The sequence below is a fragment of the Apodemus sylvaticus genome, chromosome 6 (assembly GCF_947179515.1).
Source record: "Apodemus sylvaticus chromosome 6, mApoSyl1.1, whole genome shotgun sequence".
Classification (NCBI taxonomy): Eukaryota; Metazoa; Chordata; class Mammalia; order Rodentia; family Muridae; genus Apodemus; species Apodemus sylvaticus.
Genome location: NC_067477.1, coordinates 17,171,201 through 17,193,767, shown reverse-complemented (window position 1 = coordinate 17,193,767; position 22,567 = coordinate 17,171,201). Strand labels below are relative to the sequence as shown.

The window sequence follows — 22,567 nt, the reverse complement described above, 5'->3', positions numbered from 1 at the left end:
TTTTTAAAAAAATATTTATTTCATGTATGTGGGTACACTGTAGCTGTCTTCAGACACACCATAAAAGGGCATCAGATCCCATTACAGATGGTTGTGAGCTACTATATAGTTGCTGGGAATTGAACTCAGGCTCTCTGGAAGAACAGTCAGTGCTCTTAACCACTGAGCCATCCCTCCAGACCCTCTTTTTTTCTTTCTTTTGTTTTAAAAAAGATGCATTTATTTATTTATTTGTTTATTTATTATAAGTACACTGTAGCTGTCTTCAGACACACCAGAAGAGGACACCAGATCCCATTACAGATGGTTGTGAGCCACCATGTGGTTGCTGGGAATTAACTCAGGACTTCTGGAAGAGCAGTCAGTGCTCTTAACCATGGAGACATTTCTCCAGCACAAGAACCTCTCCTTAACTGAGAAAATTTGCAGATATGACATACTGTCATTTGTGAGCTAGAGGCTCAGCTGTTTAAGTGTTTGGACAGCAGAAGATACCCTCACATGTACACACCTGACAACACACACTTGCACACGCATGCACAAAGAAGGGGAAAACCACTCTGCCACTCATGTTTACACACCATACCCTCCTTGCATTGTTAGTTTTATTTATCTGGTTGTTTATTTTTTGGTTTTTCCAGACAGGGTTTCTTTGTGTAGTCCTGGCTGTCCTGGAACTCACTCTGTAGACCAGGCTAGCCTGGAACTCAGAGATCCATCAGTTTGACCAAGCCAGCTCAGTCAGCAGGTTCTCCAGGGCAGGAGTGAGGATTAAAAGGAAAAAAGACAATTAGACAGCACTGTAGCATGACCCCAGCCAGTTCTGGCTGAAGCAGGTTTATTTTTTTCCAGTCCACATTTATACATTTTAATTACATGCAAATAATAAGGTCAATTCTCGGTTAAGGAACAAGCAAGACAATAAACAAGCCCCTCAACCACTTTCTAAGGCCTTATCAGGATGAACAAGGTATCTGAGCCTGACCTAGCCCAAAGTCACATTTTTGCAGGAAACCTATTTCTTTATTCTAACCCCAAATCTGATACCTGCCTGAACTTACTTCCTAGTCCTGGCCCATTATCAAATTCCTGCTGGAAACCTACTTCCGGTCCTGACCCAACATCAAATTCTTACCAAGCAACCCCAAAAACTTTCCACACCAGCCTCTGCCTCCCAAGTGCTGGGAGTGTACCACCACGCCTGATACTTTAAGTTCCTGGATGCCCTTAACCATGGGTAATTTTACCCTCCATTGATCATTCAATAGATGTATTGTTTTTTTCCCATGGTTTGAGGTCAGGTCTCACTATGTAGTCCTTACAGGCCTGGAACTCAAATCTGCCTATCTTTGCCTCCAGAGTCCCAAGAGGAAGGCATGGGCACCACTCCCTGCCCAAGTACCTCTTGTTTTGAATAAGTGCCTTTCTCAGTTTACAGTCACTGTGTTATATATACCGAAGTCGCAGGGACCCCAAAGACCACCGAGGAGCCAATTCCGATGCAAACACACAAGGGTCTTTATGATGAGCTTTGGAACAAGGACTCTTGCTATCACCATAGCAGGGATCAGAATGAGAGCCCTGAGTCTAGGGGCGCAGGGTATTTATTGTGGTTACAGCAAGCTTAGGGACTTCCCACTTCGGGCAGCAAGTTAATAGTTTAAAAACTGCATTTCTGGAGTAATCTGCGGGATTGCAGATATGGGGGCAAACCCACCTGACAAATGGAAGGCTAGGTGGTTCTATTTTCTGCCGGACGTCTTAGGTGATCCGAGTGTACCCTGACCCTGCTGCTGTAGCCTGTCTGGCTGTTACTAAGACGGATTGCCATAGGATGCTTGCAATGCAAGCTTGCCTGAGAATGCAAGTGGACTTTGCATTCTCAAAAGCGGAGTTGCTTGGGCTTTGCACTAGCTTTGCACCTTGTGTCTCCCTTAGGATGATAACGAGGTTCCCTTCACAGAAGAGGATTATCGAAGGAGGAAACATCACCCCAACTTCCTGGACCACATCAACGCCGAAAAACTAGTTCTCAAATTTGGAAAAAATGTAAGTCTGGACACGTAGACCTTTGTGGAGTGGGAAGGGTTCTTCGTGAGGTGGTGTGCCCCGGTCACCCTCTCCTCTGCATACTCAGACTAATCCCTTTCAGACTGTTTTTGCACAGCCAGGGCACACAACTACAACAGACAAACACCTCACACATCCCCACTGCGAGCTTTGGCTCAAGCCATGTGTCCTATCCCTAAGGGAGTTCCTGGCCCTATGACCTGAAAACCCTATGCTGGGCTGCAGTTAACCTTGGGCTCTCCTCCGCGGAGGGGTCTGGGCAAATAACTCGATAGGGATGGGAAGGAAGGGACCACACGCTCCCTCATGTTCCTAGAATCTCTTCAAAGTTCTTTTCTTCAAATAGCTCTGAAAAGTGAAACATCCCTCTTACAAAAAGATCCAGCTGTGATGGCGCGCGCCTTTAAACCCAGCACTCAGACACAGGTGGATCTCTGGGAGTTCCAGGATGGCCTGACCTACCTACATAATGAATCCTGGGACAGCCTGGGCTACCGAGAGACACACACACACACAGAGAGAGACAGAGAGAGAGAGAGAGAGAGAGAGAGAGAGAGAGAGAGAGAGAGAGAGAGAGAGAGAGAGAACAGAGAGACAGAGAGACAGAGACAGAGAGACAGAGTCAGAGAGAGAGACAGAGGGGAGGGGGGAGGAGAGGAGAGGAGAGACTTTGTTTTGAAAACAAACAAGCAATAAAGAGACCCAGGCTGGGAGTGGGGTGGGGTGGGTTTGGTTTGTTCTGGATCACACAGCCCGGCATGGCCAGGCACTGTCCTGAACCTGCCCAGGCTCCTCTGACCGACCCTAGTAGTAGTCCCACTGCCTGGGCAGTCACTGTTCCCATTTCACATCTGTGGACAGTAGAAGTGGAGTAGGGAACTGTCATCCAAAACAAGATTTGTCAGTCACCAAATGCTGGGGAGGAGCTAACATTTTTCCCCCTCGATTCCAACCCCATCATTCAATAAGATTTATCTTGACACAACTGATTGTTAAGACACCTTTATAAGCTGGATCCAGTGGCTCATACCTTGTTACCCAATGTTCAGGGCCAGCCTGGGCAACACAGCAAGATGCTTTCTGAACAAAACTACAGCACGATGCTGGGCCTGCAGGTGCTCACCTGCACTCACAGCTCTCTGGGGGAGACTGAGGCAGGAAGACCACAATTTCAAGGCCTGTCTGGACTACAAGAAGGAGTTTTAGACCAGTTTGGCAACTTAGCAAATTCTAGAATAGGAAATGATAGGGTAGGGTGGGGCTGGAGGGGCTGCTCAGTGGTTAGGAGCGCACATCCAAGTTCAGTTTGTGGTTAAGAGCGTGGACCTAATTTAGCCCTTAGCAGCCACATGGAGTCCAGAGCTCCGCCCCCCACCCCCAGGCCTTCGGCATCTTAAAGCACCTGGACTCATGTGCACCCACCTCACATAATTGAAAATAGATCTTGTAGCCAGGTAGTCACGAGATCTTTTAGCCAGGCAGTCACGGTGCCTTTGATCTCAGCACTCAGGAGGCAGAGACAGACAGATCTCTGAGTTCAAGGCTAACCGGGTCTACAGCAAGTTCCAGGACAGCCAGGGCTACACTAAGAAACCCTGTCTCCAAGAAAGAAAAAAAAAAACAACCAACCAAACAAACAAAAAAACAACAACAACAAAAAAAACTGTGCTGGAGAGATAGCTCAGAGGTCAAGGGCACTGACTACTTTTCTGAAGGTCCTGAGTTCAAATCCCAGCAACCACATGGTGCCTCACAACCATGTGTAATGGGATCTGATGCCCTCTTCTAATGTGTCTGAAGACAGCTACAGTGTACTCACATACATGAAATAAATAAGTCATTAAAAAAATTAATGGGATAGACGGTTTCTGGGAGGGGGGACTGGCAAAGGGGATAATATTTGAAAAGTAAATAAAATATCCAATTTAAAAAATAAATAAAAAACCAAAATACATATATAAATAACACTTTTTTTTTTTAAAAAGGGGCGGAATCTAGGTCTGGGATAACTCAGTGACAGGCTGCCTCTCATGGCAAGGACCCAGGTTCAGTCCCCAGCACCCACCATTAAAGAAAAGCTACCATTGTGGCAAAATTAGTCATTTGGCATGTTTGATAATTTTATCTTTTATTAAAATAGAATTTTTGAGTGGCCTGTAATGAGTAAGTAGTAACTGAGAAGCAAATCGGGGCTTGCAGAACTGCCTGCCCTGGAAGGCGCTGAGTATCTCGCCTGTGGCGTTCAGTGTTGACCCGCAGACTCACATCATGTGACCTCTTTAGAACTCTGTGAGGCAGATGCTGCTGCCATCATCCCATTCAGCCCAAACCCAAGGGTCCACTGACCAAAGAGAGAGAGAGATTGACCAAAGAGAGAGAGAGAGGGGGGGGGGGGAGGGAGAGGGAGAGAGGGAGAGAAAGAGAGAACAGCTAGGTAGTGACAGCTCTGACACGCCACCTTGTGGTCTCATAAGATATGACAACAGAGATTTCAAACTTGAATTCTGTCCCTGAAAAACCTGTAGTCTTGAATACACAGTGAGTATGAAATAGTAACAAAAACAACAGATTGTGGGGGTGTTGAGTCACGCCCGCAGCAATCCCAGCACCTCAGAAGGTGAGGCAGGAGGATGGTACAGTCAAGGCCAGTCTGAGTTACATAGTGAGACCCCTGATTCAAAACAAACAAACCCAGGGTTGTGCATACCTTCAATCACTTACTTAGTAGGCAGAAGCAGGTGGATTTGAGTTTGAGACCAGCATGGTCTACAGAGCTAGTTCTCAGACAGCCAAGAACACATAGTGGGAACCAGTCTCAAAACAGCAACAACAACAACAACACACTAAAACAAACAAACAAACAAACAAACAAACAAAAAAACCAGAAGGGGAGAGAATTAGACATTCTAGTTCAACTTTGGGGCAAGTTGGGTGCTGGGAGGGGGCCAAGGCCTTACACATGTTCAACCCATGGGACATATCCTAGACTACAAAATAAAAGGAACCTACTGGTTTATCTAAATGTCTTCCAGCGCCATATTCTGCTATTTTGTTATAATTAATACCCTGTGGATCACTCAGAAGGCTCACTCACTAAATGAAAATGTATCATCACACAGAAACTAAGTTTCTGCCAGTCCAAAGAGGGGCCACAATGTCTTCCTCACACCTTTGCTTAAATGGCTATTTATTTTTAAAACAATGCCTTTGTTATAGAAATATACTGACTCATCCTTAACTCTAAATGATAAAAACTCATTGACAACCCCCTCTTTTTATCTTTTATTTTACTTTTTTTAAAAGATTTATTTATTATATCTAAGTGCACTGTAGTTGTCTTCAGACACACCAGAAGAGGGCGTCAGATCCCATTATAGATGGTTGTGAGCCACCATGTGATTGCTGGGAATTGAACTCAGGACCTCTGGAAGAGCAGACAGTGCTCTTAACCACTGAACCACCTCTCCAGCCCCCCAAAAACCCTCTTTTTAATTTTTTTGTTTGTTTTTTGGATTTGGTTTTTTCGAGACAGGGTTTCTCTGTATAGCCCTGGCTGTCCTGGAACTCACTCTGTAGACCAGGCTGGCCTCGAATTCAGAAATCTGCCTGCCTCTGCCTCCCAAGTGCTGGGATTACAGGCATGCGCCGCCACCACCCGGCCTTTAAAAACCCTCTTTTTTTTTTTTTAAATTTTCTTTTTTCAAGATAGGGTTTCTCTGTATAGTCCTGGCTGTCCTGGAACTCACTCTGTAGACCAGACTGGCCTCGAATTCAGAAATCCGCCTGCCTCTGCCTCCCAGAGTGCTGGGATTACAGGCGTGTGCCACCACCGCCCGGCTAAAAGCCTCTTTTTAATGTTCAGTTTATGTGCACAAGTGTTTTGTCTGCATGTCGATATATGTACTGTGTGTGCACACATGTGCATGTGTGTATGTGTGTGTGTGTGTGTGTGTGTGTGTGTGTGTGTGTGTGTACGTGTACTGAGTGCATTCCCAAGTGTGTGGAGTTACAGGTGGTTGCGAGCAGGCAGGCAGGTTCTGGGAAACCAACATAGATCCTCTGCAAAGAACAACAATCTGCTCTTACAACTGAGCCATCTCTCCAGCACCATAAAATCAATTTTTTTGTTTTCCTGTTTGAAACTGTATCTCACTAGGTAGCCCTGGTTGTCCTGGAACTCAATATGTAATCCAGGCCAGCCTTGAACTGAGAGCCCTGCCTGCCAAGGCCTACTGATTACTAAGATGAAAGCTGTTTGCCAGTGGGCTTGGCCCCAAACCTATTTTTCAAAGACAGAGTTTTGCTATGTAGAGCAGTCTGTCTTGAATCTGTCCTAACCTTTTAAATCCACAGATCACATGCATGCGCCACCAGGCCCGACCTAAAGAAAAAAAATTGATCCTTTTTTTTCTACTTAATCAGTATTGTACCGCTGTAAAGAGACACCACGGCCACAGCAACTCTTATAAAGGAAACATTTAATTGGGTCTGGCCTGCAGGTTCGGGGGTTCAGTCTGTTATCAGCCCTGGGGGAAGCAGGGCAGCGTCCAGGCCAGCATGGCGCTGGAGAAGGAGCTGAGAGTTCTGTATCCAGCGCTGCAGGCAGCAGGAGAGAGCAAGCCACTGGGCCTGGCGTGAGCCTCTGAAACCTCAAAGCCCACTTCTGGTGACACACTTCTAGTGACACACTTCTAGTGACACACTTCTAGTGACACACTTCCTCCAACAAGGCCACACGTCCCAGTCCTTCCAAATAGTGCCACTCCTCATCCTCGTGAACCTATGGGGACAATCCATTTTCATTCAAACTACCACCCTCTCTTCTTCTGCCTCCTCTCTCCTTCTTCCCTTCCTTTTCTCCCTCTCTCCCTCCCTTCCTTCTCCCTGGTGCCCTGGTGATCAGTTTCCTTTTTTTCTTTTCTTTTTGTTTTGTTTTGTTTTGTTTTTTTGAGACAGGATTTCTCGGTATAGTCTGGCTTTCCTGGAACTCACTCTGTAGACCAGGCTGGCCTCGAACTCAGAGATCTGCCTGCCTTTGCCTCCCAAGTGCTGCCGCTGCCACCCCCAGCTGGTGATCAGTTTCAAACCTAAAGCCTCATGTGTACTACCAAAGTGTTTTGTTGTTGTTCTTCACCCAGCCTGTTTGTTTGTTTTCCCTTATGAGACAGGCTTCTCTGTGTAGCCTGGCTGTCCACAAGGTCCCTCTGTAGACCAGGCTGGCCTTGAGCTCAGAGATCCACTTGCCTCTGCCTCTCAAATGCTGTGATTAAAGGCAAGTGTTACCACACCACTGCCCAGCTAATTGTGAATGAATACAATTTTTTAGAGATTTATTTACTTTTTATTTATATGAGTACACTGCAGCTGTCTTCAGACACCAGAAGAGGGTGTCAGATCCCATTACACATGGCTGTGAGCCACCATGTGGTTGCTGGGAATTGAACTCAGGACCCCTGGAAGAGCAGTCAGCGCTCCTAACCGCTGAGTCATCCATCTCTCCAGGCCCAAATACATCTTTTAAAATCTTGGTGATTTTCCAATCTAAATTGTCCAAATCCATTTGAGAACTAGGACCAAGAAATGTGTCCTAGTTGGATTTGTTGTCAACCTGACACACATGAAGAGCTCCTCTCTGAAGGAGCTGTCTCAGCAGGATGGGACCGAGAACAGGTATAGGGCAGGCAGAGGGCCCGCTGTGGGCAGAGGCAACCCTAGGCAGACGTGCCTGGGCCGCATCAGCTCGATGACAGCCTGAGAGCAAGCCAGTAAGCAGCCTTCCTCCATGGCTACTGGTCCAGTTCCTGCTTCCCAGTTTGGTTTGTTAACTCCTACCCCCCTACCATGATGATCTATGACAGAAAACTGTAAGTCAGTTAATCCTCCCCCCCTCAAACTCACCTGATATGCATATTGGTAAAGTTTTATCACAGCAAAGAAAAGCAACCAAATGCAGAATAAAACCTGACACCAGCCCAGTAGAATAATTTCTGATGTCCTTAGAATTGTCCTATTGTCTGCATCCCACAAGACTGAACTCACAAAAGATGCCTGTGCGTATGAGTCATGCTAGGTCAGCTATGATTATCTGTGTATTCTGTGATGCACTGTCTAGACTTGATCAGCTTGCCCATCTTCCCCTCCCCCTCCTCCTTTCAGCTTTTTTTTTTTTTTCTGACACAGGATCTTACCCTGTAATCCAGGGTGGCCTGGAACCTTCTAAATATACCTTAAAATGTGGCAATCCCCTGCCCCAGCCTCCCAAGTAAATTCTGGGATTATGATCACAAGCCACTATGTCCAGCCAGGACAATATCAACTTCAAGAATAACAACCACAACAGCCGGGCAGTGATGGTGCACGCCTGTAATCCCAGAACTCTGGGAGGCAGAGGCAAGCGGATTTCTGAGTTCGAGGACAGCCTGGTCTACAGAGTGAGTTCCAGGACAGCCAGGGCTACGCAGAGAAACCCTGTCTCAAAAAAATCAAATCCAAAAAACCAAACAACAACAACTACTACTACTACTACTACTACTATCATTACTTCTTCCTCCTCTTCCTCCTCTTCCTCCTCTTCTTCCTCTTCTCTCTTTTTCCCCCTCCTTCTCTCTCTTCCTCAAGTGTGTGCACATAATCACATAAAGACACACACACACACACACACACACACACTCATGAATCTTTCTCAAGTGAGAATAAATCCCTACTGTGATTAAGCAGACTTTAGCAGTTCCTCTCCAGGCTGGGCACGCTGGGCTCGCTGCGGTCTGTGAGTGAAAGCTTTGGTGGGTTCAGGGGACACATGCCAGAGCGCATGCTTGCAGACCTGGGGTTCGTCTCAAGCTCTGGGAAGCAATGCTAGGCAGTGGGAAGAAGCCTGGGCATCACTGCATCTTTTGTATCTGGACCTCATGTCAGCAATCCAGAATAAAAACAAAACCAGAACCAACCAGCCAAACAGACCGGTGCTAACCTCTCATCGCCCAGAGACCTCTGGTTTTTCAGTGTCTGGCTGAGACTCCCAGGCTGGTTTTTCCAGTTCATGGGCCCAAGTAATCCTCCAGCCTCAGCCTCCAGAGCAGCTTCATCAGGCACATTCCACTGAGGCCGCCTTGGTCACCACAAAGTATCATCAAAGCCACAGTGACTTCTCTGGGCAAAGTAAAGCATTTATGTCAGTCAGAACCCTTGCACTGAGACCTGGCTTGGGGTCCGGGTCATAGCCAAGTCAGTTGAGTACTGGCCCAACATGCACAAAACAAAGTTTGATCCTTAGCATCACATAAACTAGGGACAGTGGCACACAGCTATAATCCCAGCACTCAACAAGTAGAGGTCATCCTCAGCTACATAATGAATGCAAGGCCAGCCTGGGCTACATGAGACCCTGTCTCAAAACAAAACAGACACAAAAGCCCCACCTGGTCCTGAGCCTCACAGTCATGTGAGCACAGTCGGTGACTGAAGATCCTTCTAGAAGGATCTGTTCTCATAGCTTCCCTTCCCCTCGGGCCAACATAGAGTTCACAGGTGTTTTCACAAGGAACAGCTCTGAACAGGAACCATTAGTTCTTCATTCCCATCAAATTTCAGAGGCGGCTGGAAACATTTCTGAATTGTCTGTGGTATTCACTTCCCCAATAAGGGACCCTGTCTCTGCCCTAAGCAGTGCCTAACTAAGGAGTCAGAAGAGACAGCAGAGCCTGCAGTCGAGTCCATTTGACTTACTAAGTCTGCTTTAATATGACTAATGCATATTTTAATGACTAATGTCCTCTCTCTCTCTCCCTCCCTCTCTCTCTCCTCCCTCTCTCTCCTCTCTCTCTCTCTCTCTCTCTCTCTCTCTCTCTGTCTGTCTGTCTGTATTTTGATTTTGTCCATTTTAGGCCAAAAAGTTTGCAACTTATGTAGTCGCCTCAGGACTTCAGTATGGAGCGGAAGGAGGCATCTTACACGCGTTTTTTAAGGTCTGGCTTTTCCAAGAACTAAGTGAACTAACTCTTCTTTCTTAATTATTAATTTAATTTCACTTTCAAGTTAAGTTACAAAGTAGCAACTTCCCCACCCCATATCCAGGCCTTCACCCTCACTCAGGACCTGAGACTAGGAGGAGTCCTTGTTGCTGCCACCACCACTACTACTACACACATGTATATAATATGTACTGCTACATACATGTATATAATATGTACTGCTACATACATGTATATGATGTGTACTGCTACACACATGTATATAATGTATACTGCTACACACATGTATCTAATGTGTACTGCTACACACATGTATACAATGTGTACTGCTACACACATGTATCTAATGTGTACTGCTACACACATGTATATAATGTGTACTGCTACACACATGTATATAATGTGTACTGCTACACACATGTATATAATATATACTGCTACACACAAGTATACAATGTGTACTGCTACACACATGTATATAATATGTACTGCTACACACATGTATATAATGTGTACTACTACACACATGTGTATATAATGTGTACTGCTACACACATGTATATAATGTGTGTGCTGGGGCCTGCACACGCCACAGCTCCAAACACTGTTGGAAAGTGTTTGGAAAGTGAGCCACCTGTCAGCCCACTGTGCACATTCTCCACAAGGTGGGGTGGTCCCGATGCCTACTGTGATATGACTCAGCCAGCAAAGGCAGGATTGAGACTTTGAGGTCAGCCTAGAAGATAATATAAAACCCTGTCTTGGGGAAGAAAGAGAAAGGAAAGGAGAGGAGAGGGGAGGAGAGGAGGGGAGAGGGGGAGAGGAGGGGAGGGGAGGAAAAGGGAGGGGAGGAGAGGGGAGGGGAGGAGAGGGTTGGGCTCAGTTCTGTCTGTGGTAGAAGGAGAGAACCAGTTCCCACGGACTATCCTCTGACTTGCACACTTGAACTTTGACACACACGGTCCCACACACTCACTCCCTCACACAGTAAGAATTTTACATCTAAGTTCCTAAGCAGATCTGGCTGTCTTTTTCACAGATATGCTTAATCATAAGATGAAAATTTAAAAAAAAAAATGTTGAGGAGGGAGGAGATCGAGACTGGCTCTCAGGTAAGATCCAGAGACCATCAGTGTTAGGAGTCAGTCAGCGTCAGCGTAAGGACTCTGTGCAAGGAAGGCATCTAAACCATGGACCCCACTGTCACCTGGAGGATCTGGAGGATACAGGGAAATGGGAGGGAGACCCAGGAGGGGCGACAAGGAATGACAGTGTTATTAATGCCAGGCAGGAAGAATCTACCATTTAAAAAAAAAAGGCATTTCCTGTAGGGTCAAATACTGCAGAGCATTAAGATGAGATCTAAACGTTAACAACTAGATTTTTATGGAGCTGACTGATGAAAGTCTGAGAGGACGGGATCCTAGAGGGACTGCCAGAGGCCAGGCGTGCGCTGGAGCCCTCTGAGAAACACATGCCGGGGGGCACCCCCTGCCCGTCTCTTTCAGATGGCCTGGCTGGGTGAGACCCCCGCACTCCCCGTGTTTGGAGACGGGACCAATTGCATTCCGGCCATTCACGTTCTTGACCTAGCAGGGTAAGAGGCTTCCCAGAAGTAGTGTGACATGTCCCGGAAATGTGTCTGATGAAGCATTATGCACCCCAAGTCTCCACACTTCTGATCACGAGTGTAGCTACATGCTGGGCAATCCATTTCTTTCTTTTCTTTTCTTTGCTTTTCTTTGCTTTTCTTTGCTTTGCTTTGCTTTGCTTTGCTTTGCTTTGCTTTGCTTTGCTTTGCTTTGCTTTGCTTTCTTTCTTTCTTTCTTTCTTTCTTTCTTTCTTTCTTTCTTTCTTTCTTTCTTTCTTTCTTTCTTTTTTTTCCGAGACAGGGTTTCTCTGTGTAGCCCTGGCTGTCCTGGAACTCACTCTGTAGACCAGGCTGGCCTCAAACTCAGAAATCCGCCTGCCTCTGCCTCCCAAGTGCTGGGATTAAAAGCGTGCACCACTCATTTCTTCTCCCCTTTGTCCCAAATAAGGTTGGTTACAATGGGGAGCAAAGTTTCTGAAGCCAGCCTGCCAAGTGTAAGCCTGAAGCTTCCCTCTGCCTGTTTTGAGACAGGGTCTCACTTTCTGCTGGCCCCCCGGCCTTAGCTTCCCTGTGGCAGAATTCAAATTTTATACAAGTCCTATAAGTAAATAAGAAAATAGTTTATCCTAAAGTCATGACCTGTGAACAGATTCCAGTTCCCCTAAGGGAAGGGCTGGGCCAGGTCACTCAGACTCTTATAGCCTCAGAAGCAAGGACTCGAAAAAACAACTCATTTAATAAACACTGTTTCTGTAAGACCCCCCAAAACTGAGGGTGTCCCTGCACCCCACGCCTCGGAAGGGGACACCCAAATCACTCGAGAGAAATGGTCTCGATGCAATAACATGAGGATTTCTTTATTCCAGAATTCTGGGTTCCACAGCTGTGCACCACACAGGGTTAGAGGACTATGGACCCCGAGTGCCGAATTGAGACAGCTTTTATAAGTTTACGACAGAACCCTCGAATCACAAACCAATCATTCCTTAGCATCGAGAGCTCACGAAATGCCAGCCAATCGATTTGTACCACTCCCTCCGTGGACCAATTAGTTTCCTATTTTCTTGGATGTCTATAGCTGCGAGAACTCCTGGATAAGAGTAAAGGCGTAAGCAGTTTACAGAAGCAAGATAAGCTTAGCTCATTTCCAGTTACCTTACAGGGCCAGGATCACCTATTCAAGGCCTTTCTGCCTAGCTCTTAAAGGGTGGGCTCTGGACTATGATCTTTTACCTAGTTTCTAACAAAGAGCACAAAGAGCGGGCTCTGGAATATGAAGTGTTTGGGGCTCCTTAGAAGGCTGGAGTTAGGCTGTATTTTCTATTCTTTCATTTCCACATCACAAAATCTTTTCTATAGTGAGCAGGGGTTACAGTTTTACGTTTGTTTTAGGGTCAGAAAAGGTTAGAGATCAGCCAAGCTTAACACATCCCTGGAGGATTTACCTAATGGACAAGAGGGTGTTGGGATGCAGAGGTTGGAAGTGAAGGGTTGTCTTCCTCCAAAAGGCCTGAAGAACCTTTGGCTCCCAGGGTGAAACATTCCAATCCTCAATTGGCCCCACACCCTCTACCTTGGGGGGGCAGGGGGGAGGGGACAAGTCCACTGCCCATGTGACAAAGAGGTGGCTCTTTGTAAGCACTTGAGTCTCACACTTGGCCTGAATTTTCCACACACCTCAAGCCTCCCAACCCAGTCCAGGTAGATGCTGACCCAAGCAACAGGGTGGGTAGTTGGGTGGCAGTTCTTGAGATGCCAGCCTTGCGTTCCAATAGCCTGGGCTTTACTTGGCTCTACAGGCTGGTCTCCAAGGAGGCTGGTTCTAGAGTCCCAGATTTTCCCCCTCATGGATGGGAATCATTCCGGGTCCTAAAGAGAGTCACATAGGTTGAGCTTCCCGGCCAGAGCTCTGTGTAGATCCCTGTAAGCCCTGAGCCTAAGTAATTTCTGTTACTATTCTGAGAACAGGATCCCTGGGAAATGGTATAATCCCAGTCTTCCTAGCACACATATCTGTCCCATCTAGTGGCACACGCCTGCCATCTCAGGAGGAAGGATTCAAGACCAGTCTGAGCTACATATCGAGTTCAGGGCTAACCTGGGCTAGACAGCCATCCCCCCTCTTACTCTAGGTCCCATTCCTAAAATAATAAAAATCCCTAGACTTGCCACTGGCAACATTAACTTGATGAAGTGGTGAAGCGTGCTTTCTCAGAGCCGCAGGTTTGCATCCTGTACCAGGTTTTAAAGATCAACATTCATAGGCTGGCCTTGAATGGGGAAATCCCCCTGCCTCAGTCTCACCTGTGGCACCACACACAGCCAATCTTGTACATTCTTCAAGCCAAATACGCCACACAAGTCCTTTATGTCTTTTTAAAGCTGGAAGACAATTTCACTTGTTTTATTTTTTTTAAGACTTATTTATTCTAGGCTGGGCGTTGGTGGCGCATGTCTGTAATCCCAGCACTCTGGGAGGCAGAGGCAGGTAGATTTCTGAGTTTTGAGGCCAGCCTGGTCTACAGAGTGAGTTCCAGGACAGCCAGGGCTATACAGAGAAACCCTGTGTTGAAAAAAACCAAATCTAGAAAAAAAAAAACTTATTTGTTCTATATGAGTACACTGTAACTGTCTTCAGATACACCAGAAGAGGGCATCGGATCCGGTTACAGATTGTTGTGAGCCACCATGTGGTTGCTGGGATTTGAACTCAGGACATCTGGAAAAGCAGCCAGTGCTCTTAACCACTGAGCCATCTCTCCAGCCCCTACTGGGTGATTTCTTTACCTCTTCTCCTTCTCCTTCTCCTTCTCCTTCTCCTTCTCCTTCTCCTTCTCCTTCTCCTTCTCCTTCTCCTTCTCCTTCTCCTTCTCCTTCTCCTTCTCTCCTCCTCCTCCTCCCTCCTCCTCCTCCTCCTCCTCCTCCTCCTCCTCCTCCTCTTCCTCCTTCTCCTTCTTTTGGCATTACAGAAGGACTTGGGGGCCCCCCTCCCCTTGCAGTTACACCTTCTTTCTTCCTGCAGATTATTTTGAAGATTGAATCATTTACCAGAGGAATGAGTGCTAAAGGCTAGAATCCTCTGTGATGTTGACACGAAATAGATGTAAAATCAACATTTATTATTATTATTGCTTCGTTTCTCATGTCCAGGGCCGGGGATAGAGCCCAGGTCCAGGCATGGGTTAGACTTCACTCTACCATGAGCTGAATGAAGTTTTACATGTGCACATTTGAATTTCATTTTACTGAAAAAGAATCTAAGACTATCGTAGAACTGACAGGCCGCTGTGGCTGTGGTGGACTACTGACCCTTATTGTTTGTAGAAATATGAGGCTCTGCCTCGAACCATAGCGTCTCTCATCATAAGATGGGGACAATCACAGCAGCTGTCCATCACGGGTGTTGTTCTCATTCTTGGTAACTGACGCAGGTCATCTCTGCGTGACTTCCTTAAGGCAGCTGCCAAATCTAGAGTCTGCATCTCACTTTGCAAATCACTGGCCCCAAGCAGTTGTGAGACTCATGTGAGCCACAGGGTGGACAAGCCTTCCGGATGCAAGGCCAGGGTCAGGTCCTCTTCCTGGGAGGTGGGAATACTTAGAAACCAGGTTACATCTGGGCCAATGATTCTGTAATGATAGTTACTGAGGAGGCTGAGGCAGGGGGATCAAAAGTTCAGGACTTGCCTTAGCTCCAAAGCAAGAATAAAGCAATTGTGGGCAATTGGGTGAGATCATGCCTCAAAATAAGTAGAAAAGAGAGCTGTGGGTGTGATGGTCAGCGGTAGCAGGCCTGCCTGGCACGCCAGGCCCTCACTGATAGAGAGGGTCATTCAACCCACAGGCATTTCTAGGCTCTCCTAGACAGGGGTCAGTGACTGAGCCAGTTCAGTCAGCCAACAGGGTCTCCAGGGCAGGAGTGAGGAGTCAAAAGGAAAAAAACAATTAGAACCAGGAGGTCACAGTAATGACAATGGTGACTGCAACAACAATAATATGATAAAAAGTGAAACAAAGAAACAGAGAAAGAAGTCACAAAGAAAACAGGTTTGGGACACAAATGTTTCTGTCTTCAGACCTGGCTGTCTTTGCCAGGAGTTCTTGAGTCTGGGACATGTCACCTAGCTTTTTCACACCCCCTTCATCTGTATGTTGCAGATGGTAGCCCCACCCCTGATCTCGGTGGACCTGAGACTGCTTATCTAAGTACCAAGCACCTCCCTGGTCTGGGAGGAGGGGGGTGAGGTCCGTTTCTCTGTCTTTTCCTGTCTGATTATCATCCTCCTCACTCTACAGAGTGATTCAGAACGTCATAGACCACGTACCTAAGCTCCACTACCTGGTGGCTGTGGACGAGGCTGTCCACACCCTGGAAGACCTGGTCAAGGTACAGTAGTCTGTGTCCTCGTACCCTGACAGGCTAGCATGGGTAGCTGTACCCCCTGGGTGCTGGTTACTCACTTCCTATGCTAGCAGGGCTTGGCAAACACAAAATAAAATGTTCTTAAGCCTCAAACTGGCTGTCTGTAACTGTAGCCTAAGCGTTGGGAAGTTACTCCCCAAAAGACCTTCGTCTAATATATGCCTGTAAGAAAGCAAGAAAGGCCACCATTGGGTCCACACCGAGGGAACAAAGGTCACCACGGACACACTGTGACACTTGGCCTGCAGGACTGATAGAGAGGGTCATTCAACCCACAGGCACTTCTAGGCTCTCTAGACAGGGGTCAGTGACTGAGCCAGCTCAGTCAGCCAACAGGGTCTCCAGGGCAGGAGTGAGGAGTCAAAAGGAAAAAAACAATTAGCACAGTAGCTTGACCACAGCCAATTCTGAGGCTGAGGTGGGTTTACTTCCCCCCCCCACCCCAGTCTGCTTTTATACCATGTTAATTACATGCTAGTAATAAGGTCAGTTAAGGAACAAACAAGGCAATAAACAAGTATAGTCAAGGAACAAACAAAGCAATAAACCAAGTCTCTAGTTGGCTTGTTTCTAAGGGCTTATCAGGATGACCTAGATAGAGCTGAGCTGAGCCTTCTTCCCTACCCTAGCCCAAAGTCAAATTCTTGCCTAAACCCTACTTTGCTCTAGCCCAAAATCAGATTCCTGCCTGAGCTTATATCCATGTCCTGGGCCAATTTCAAATTCTTGTCAAGCAGCCCCAAAAGCTCTCCATGGATCAGGCAGCCTCAGATTGTGCAACCAGTACACAGCCCAGCCAGCCCAGCTGCTGTGGCTTCCTCTGGCCCTCCCTTGGCTCCTCAGAACTCATCTAGATAAGATTCAGTTCCAGGACCTTCCTCTGTAGCCTCCCTGTCTGTCTCCCTCTCTTGCTCCTCTCAGATTAGGTGTCTCCAACCACTCTGTAAAACTGTATTACATTCATTTAGTGTGCGCTCTGCACACCATGCCGCACTGCACATAGAGGTCAGAGGGCAACTTTCCAGAGTTGGCTTCTTTTTTTTTTTTTTTTTTAGGATTTGTTTATTTATTATATATAAGTACACTGTAGCTGTCTTCAGATACACCAGAAGAGGGCATCCAATCTCATTACAGATGGTTGTGAGCCACCATGTGGTTGCTGGGATTTGAACTCAAGACCTCTGGAAGAACAGCCAGTACTTTTAACCTCTGAGCCATCTCTCCCGCCCCAGAGTTGGCTTTCTTCTTCCACCATGTGGATGCCAGGGATTCTACTCAGGTTACCATGGCTTGGTGGCAAGTCCACTTACCCACCCAAAGTGTGTCTCCTCCATGTACCTTAGTCTGTATGGATTACTGTAACACAAGGTACAAAGTAGAGAGGTCAGGAATCATGGGAATATGTCGCTCATGGTCTGGTGAGTGTGTACAAGTCCAAGGTCAAGCATTGGCAGATTTGGTGACGGCTGATGGCCTCACAGACAGCACATCTCCGCATGCACCTCACACAGGAGAAAGGGACAGGGAACGCTCCCAGAATCCTTTTATGAGGGCACTGCCCTCCTTCTAGGGGATTCTAATGTCACAATCTAGCAGCCTCCTTCATTAGACACCTTCACCTTGAGGGTTAAAATTTCAATGTTTGAATAGGGAAGAGCACAGCACATTCAGAATGCCTAAAGATAAAATTACTGGCAAGTTTGCTGATAGAACTAATCTGCTTTTATTAATTCCTGAGTTCGGGCAATGAGAGCCCCTACTGAGCTGTGGTAGAATAGTTGGATTTGAAGGTTGCATCAACCCTCCCCAACACAAATCCATTCCCCAGCCCCTACACAAAAACAGTAATTAAAGAAAAAACCAAAACACTGGATAGTGTCAGGTCTTTCCTAGTTCAATCCTTTTTTCCCCATCTAAGGGTTAAAACAAAAGGAATTTCCAGTTTTCAGGAGAGATAGATAGATAGATAGATAGATAGATAGATAGATAGATAGATAGATAGATCGATCTATCTGCTGTGGCATCTGTCCCTCCCTTGGTATATGGGGGAAGTATCTTTCAGTTTCATTTGTATATATGACCCTTAGCCTGAGGGATTCCATTTTGTTTTGATCTAGTCTGTTGGGGCTCAGGGCAGGAGCGCAGTCTAAAACAACAGGTTTTCCACAAGTGTCTAACAGACAGTTTCAAGGACTCTGTTTGTCCAGCTATAGACATCCCACGGGGCAGTGGTCTGTGCACATGGCTGCCTCCTTCCTGGGCCTCTGTGGTGCCTGAGGGACCACAGCCTTGCTCATCTCTGCTTCTGGGTGTTTTCAGAACACTTGACGGGATGAGACAGGATGATCTGTGTGCTGTTTTGAAAATGTCTCATTGCATGTGTCACGTTCACATTCACTTGTGTAAGCAAGCCAAATAATATCTCCGTTTCTCCCTAACAGTGCATCAGCAAAAATACTGGCCCTGGAAAAATCCAGAAAGTACCCAAAGAAAATGCTTTCCTGACAAAGGACTTGACAGTCAGTATAAGGAAAAAACATTGTTTTCGAGAACTGTTTCCCTAAATAATAGTGAAGGGGAAGAATGGCATGGGTGGGGGTTGTGGGCTAGGGAACTTGCTCCTCTATGCTTATATGGGAGGATTAACCATGAGACTGCAGTTATTTTAAAGAGTAGATGCTAGCTGGTGTAGCAGTGAATGTTTGAACCCCCACACCCAAGGTAGAGGCAGAAGGATCAAGAGTACAAAGGCATATCATTAGCCAGCCTGGGCTATGTGAGACCCTGTTTCACAAACAAACAAAATAAAGACAAAATATGTACATTAAATAGTAAAAATATTTTAAAGGGCTAGGTTCAGGTTTTATGGACGTATAGTTACTAAGGAGGCAGAGGCAGGAGGATCTGACTCCACAGCCAGCCTGGGCTACAGAATGAGCTCCAGGCTAGCCTGGGCAACTAAGTGAAACCCTTTTTCTTTTTCTTTTCTTTTTTGTTTTTGTTTGTTTGTTTGTTTGCTTGCTTGTTTTTTGAGACAGGGTTTCTCTGTGTAGCCCTGGCTATCCTGGAACTCACTCTGTAGACCAGGATGGCCTCAAACTTAGAAATCTGCCTGCCTCTGCCTCCCAAGTGCTGGGATTAAAGGTGTGCGCCACCACCGCCCGGCAAAACCCTTTTTCAAAATAGAAAAGGCTGGGGAGTGAACTCAGTGGAGTGCTTGCCTAGTGTGTGCAAGGCATTGGCCAGTATCCAGCACCACACAACAGAAGGACAGTCTCAGAAGGCTAAGGGTAGAGCGGGGCTGCGAAGTGCTTGCTAAGCGTATCCAAGGCCCCGGATTCCCTTGGTGGCGGGGTGGTGACAAGGGTAGGCTTGACGTTATATACGTGTGATCCTAGCACCTGGGAATGGGAGCCAGAATTGTCCAGAGTCTAAGCTACAAAGTGACTTCAAGGCTAAACTGGCTAAGTGACTCCCTGTCTTAGAACAGAAAGGAGAAATGAATGTGTGTGGGGGGGGGGGGGTGGAGTGGGGTGGAAAAGAGCCTTAGTTTGGAGTCTGGCGTCTTCTTACTCTTGAGCTATTTGTCTGACCAAAAGAAAAAACGAGGCCACCGCTCCAGAGAACAGATTTGAAGAGCCTTTAAAAATATCCCAGGGCTGGGGCTGGAGCCGATTGGTAAAGACAATAGGTGAAGCCCAGCCTCCCACCTCCAGCATGGTGCTGAGGCAGGAATACACAGCAGGTGCTTTGTAGACACCTAGTGCCCTGCTGATTGACTTCCTTCGGTGTGCAGGCACTGGCTGTCCTTAACAACTGGCGCGACTTTGGCCTGCGATGACTGAGATGATAACAGGACACTCTCTCCTTGCCCTCAGCAAGAATATCTGGACCACTTGCTGGTCAACCTGAGGATGGAAGCCCTGTTTGTGAAGGAGAACTTTAACATCCGCTGGGTCGCCCAAACAGGATTCGTGGAGAACATCAACAGCGTTCTCAAAGAGTACAAGCAAAGCCGGGGCTTACTGGTAACCGCCATCGCTTACTGTTTCTCACCTCCGGTGTAAAGCGAAGTCCTTGGACCTCACTGTTGGTGCCTCTGCACTGGCGGGAGGGTTTCCACGTTAAAACGCCCGAGCACGTGGTTCACGTTTGATGTGTTTCTCGGGTCTTATTAATCAATTGGCACGTGCATTGCATTAAACGTTGTAAGACAAACGTAAGAACAATTAAAAGTGAATATCCATGGTAACAAACTGGTCAGTATAAACAAAGGGATAGATTGTTATTCTGGATGTTATTATTTTAGTTGTGGATAAGGCCAACTTGCCTGCCCCAGGATGCAGGCAGGATTCACTCTTGCTATATAGACAGAAGAGGCGTACCAACCCGCCTGCTCAGTTGACAGCTGGGCTTCATGCTGGTGACTCCAGCATGCCCATCTAGGGATCCAGCATGGCCCTGTCCCACCCCCACCACGGCTGACATCTTGGTACTCACCTACCACCCCTCACCAGACAGCACTCAGATCCCAGCGTAACTCCCAGTGCTCAGATCCACTCCAGTGTTCGAGCTTATCACTGTGTCTGAGACTACCAAACAATGACTACAAAGTTTCGGGTGAAACAATGTGTTCTTTAGGCATATGGACACAGCCAGAGGAAATTCTTCCCATCACTGCGGCTCTACAATATGACTTGCAAAATGTTAGGCCACGGTTTCACAACTCTTTGGAAGAAATGATCGCTTGTTGTTGGTATTTTTTATTCCTGTTTGATGAACGTATTTGCTGTCTGCTTATGAATGCCATAGCACCTTTAGCATCCAGGCAAGCCTGCCTGTCTTCTCTTCCTCCGTCCCTCTCTTCTTTGTCTTGTTTTAAAGACAAGATCTTGTGCTGTAGCCCAGGCAGCCTCAGGCTCTCTAACTGCCTCAGACAGGAACACGTAGTGTGGTTTTTTTTGTTTGGTTGGTTTGGTTGGCTTTTGGTTTTGGTTTTTGGAGAGAGGGTTTTGCTGTGTGACAAGCCCTAGCTATCCTAGATTTGCTTTCTAGACCAGGTTGGCCTCGAACTCATAGAGATCTTCCAGCCTCTGCCTTCTGAGTGCTGGCACTAAAGACATGCATGTGCTACCATGCCCGGCACAAAATTAGTGGTTTTAACAAAATGACCGAAAGGGAGATAGATGCAAGATGTTTACACGTTCAAGGCCAGCCTGGAGTAGTCAGTCAGGGGTTCGGTTGAGTTGCTGAAGTCAGACTAAAGGGTCCAGAGACCTGGAAAAAGAAATGGCACCCCTTCTAGCTCTGGAGCCCTAAGAGCTATATTCTCTGTTCTCTCTCAGCCAATCAAGATCTGCATTCTTGGTCCCCCCGGCGTGGGAAAGTCCAGCATCTCGGAAGAGCTGGCCAAGCACTACAAACTGCACCACATCAAGATGAAAGACGTGATTTCCGAGGCCATCGCCAAGCTGGTAACCCGCTCAGCTGCTCTGTCGGGGTTCTGCCCCCAGCCTACCCCAAGTGCACCTCATCTTCTCCCTGTGGGCTGGAACATTTTTAGTTCAGTTTAGTTTTAAAACTTATCGCATTCTTCTCAGTCTGGTATCAGACTATTTACCTTTTTAAAAAAGTAATTTTGTTAGGATTAGTAAAAAAAACAAGGTATGCTTCTATAAGTAATTATGAAAGGTCATTTAAGGGGGTACTAGGAATGGGACCCAGGACTTTGTACACGCTAAACTTGTGATGTACGACATGACTACGACCCGGTCTGAAAGTCTTGAGTTTTATAAAAATGTGTTTCCTTCAAGTAAGGTACAAACTAGGTACTGGAGAGATAGCTCAGTGGTTAAGAACACTCACTTATAACCACTTAGTGTGAGACCTTGCCTCAAATAAAAAAAGAGAAAAAAGTAAAAAGATAAAATAAATCTTAAAAAAAAAAAAAAGACACAGTCTAGTGTGGTGGAGAATTGGTGACTTCTCGGTGCTTGTGGAGTTAGCACAGAATGTAGTTCCTAAAAGCAGAGCTAAGGAAAGTCGTAAGACCCCTATCCATCTTGGGAGATGCACACGGCCCGCAGGATCGTGCATGATGCAGGTGACTGGGTAACTCCCAACCTAGGCTTTTCCCAGGCTCGCGAGCCAGATGACGAAACGGCACCCTGAGTGGCAGGCATAGTCAGCCTGACCCTCGTGACACACAGGAGGCGATTGTCGCACCCAAGGAGTCAATAGAAGGAGAAGAGGAAGGTGAAGAGGAGGAGGAGGAGGAGAATGTGGAGGACGCCCAGGAGCTCCTCGACGGGATCAAGGAAAGCATGGAGCAGAATGCAGGTGACGCCCAGAGAGCCGGGGTGGGGCTGTGCCAGGCTGCCCAGAGTGGCTTTAGCTTCAGCTCTGGCTCTATAATGCAGTCTGGCCAGGCGGTGGTGGCACATGCCTTTAATCCCAGCACTTGGGAGGCAGAGGGAGGCAGATTTGTGAGTTCAAGGTCATCCTGGTCTACAG

The 22,567-nt window shown here is 46.9% G+C and overlaps 1 protein-coding gene across 1 annotated transcript in view; it reads left to right on the top strand.

Moving 5' to 3' along the window:
- The window catches only part of Ak7 (adenylate kinase 7), a 66,061-nt gene that overhangs the window by 16,343 nt on the left and 27,151 nt on the right, over positions 1-22,567 (top strand). Inside the window, exons 5-12 of the mRNA XM_052186686.1 lie at positions 1,939-2,049; positions 9,954-10,034; positions 11,549-11,637; positions 15,928-16,018; positions 18,496-18,573; positions 19,933-20,082; positions 21,400-21,528; positions 22,264-22,393. Coding sequence (XP_052042646.1) covers positions 1,939-2,049; positions 9,954-10,034; positions 11,549-11,637; positions 15,928-16,018; positions 18,496-18,573; positions 19,933-20,082; positions 21,400-21,528; positions 22,264-22,393 — 859 coding nt within the window. The remainder of the gene's footprint in view (positions 1-1,938; positions 2,050-9,953; positions 10,035-11,548; positions 11,638-15,927; positions 16,019-18,495; positions 18,574-19,932; positions 20,083-21,399; positions 21,529-22,263; positions 22,394-22,567) is intronic.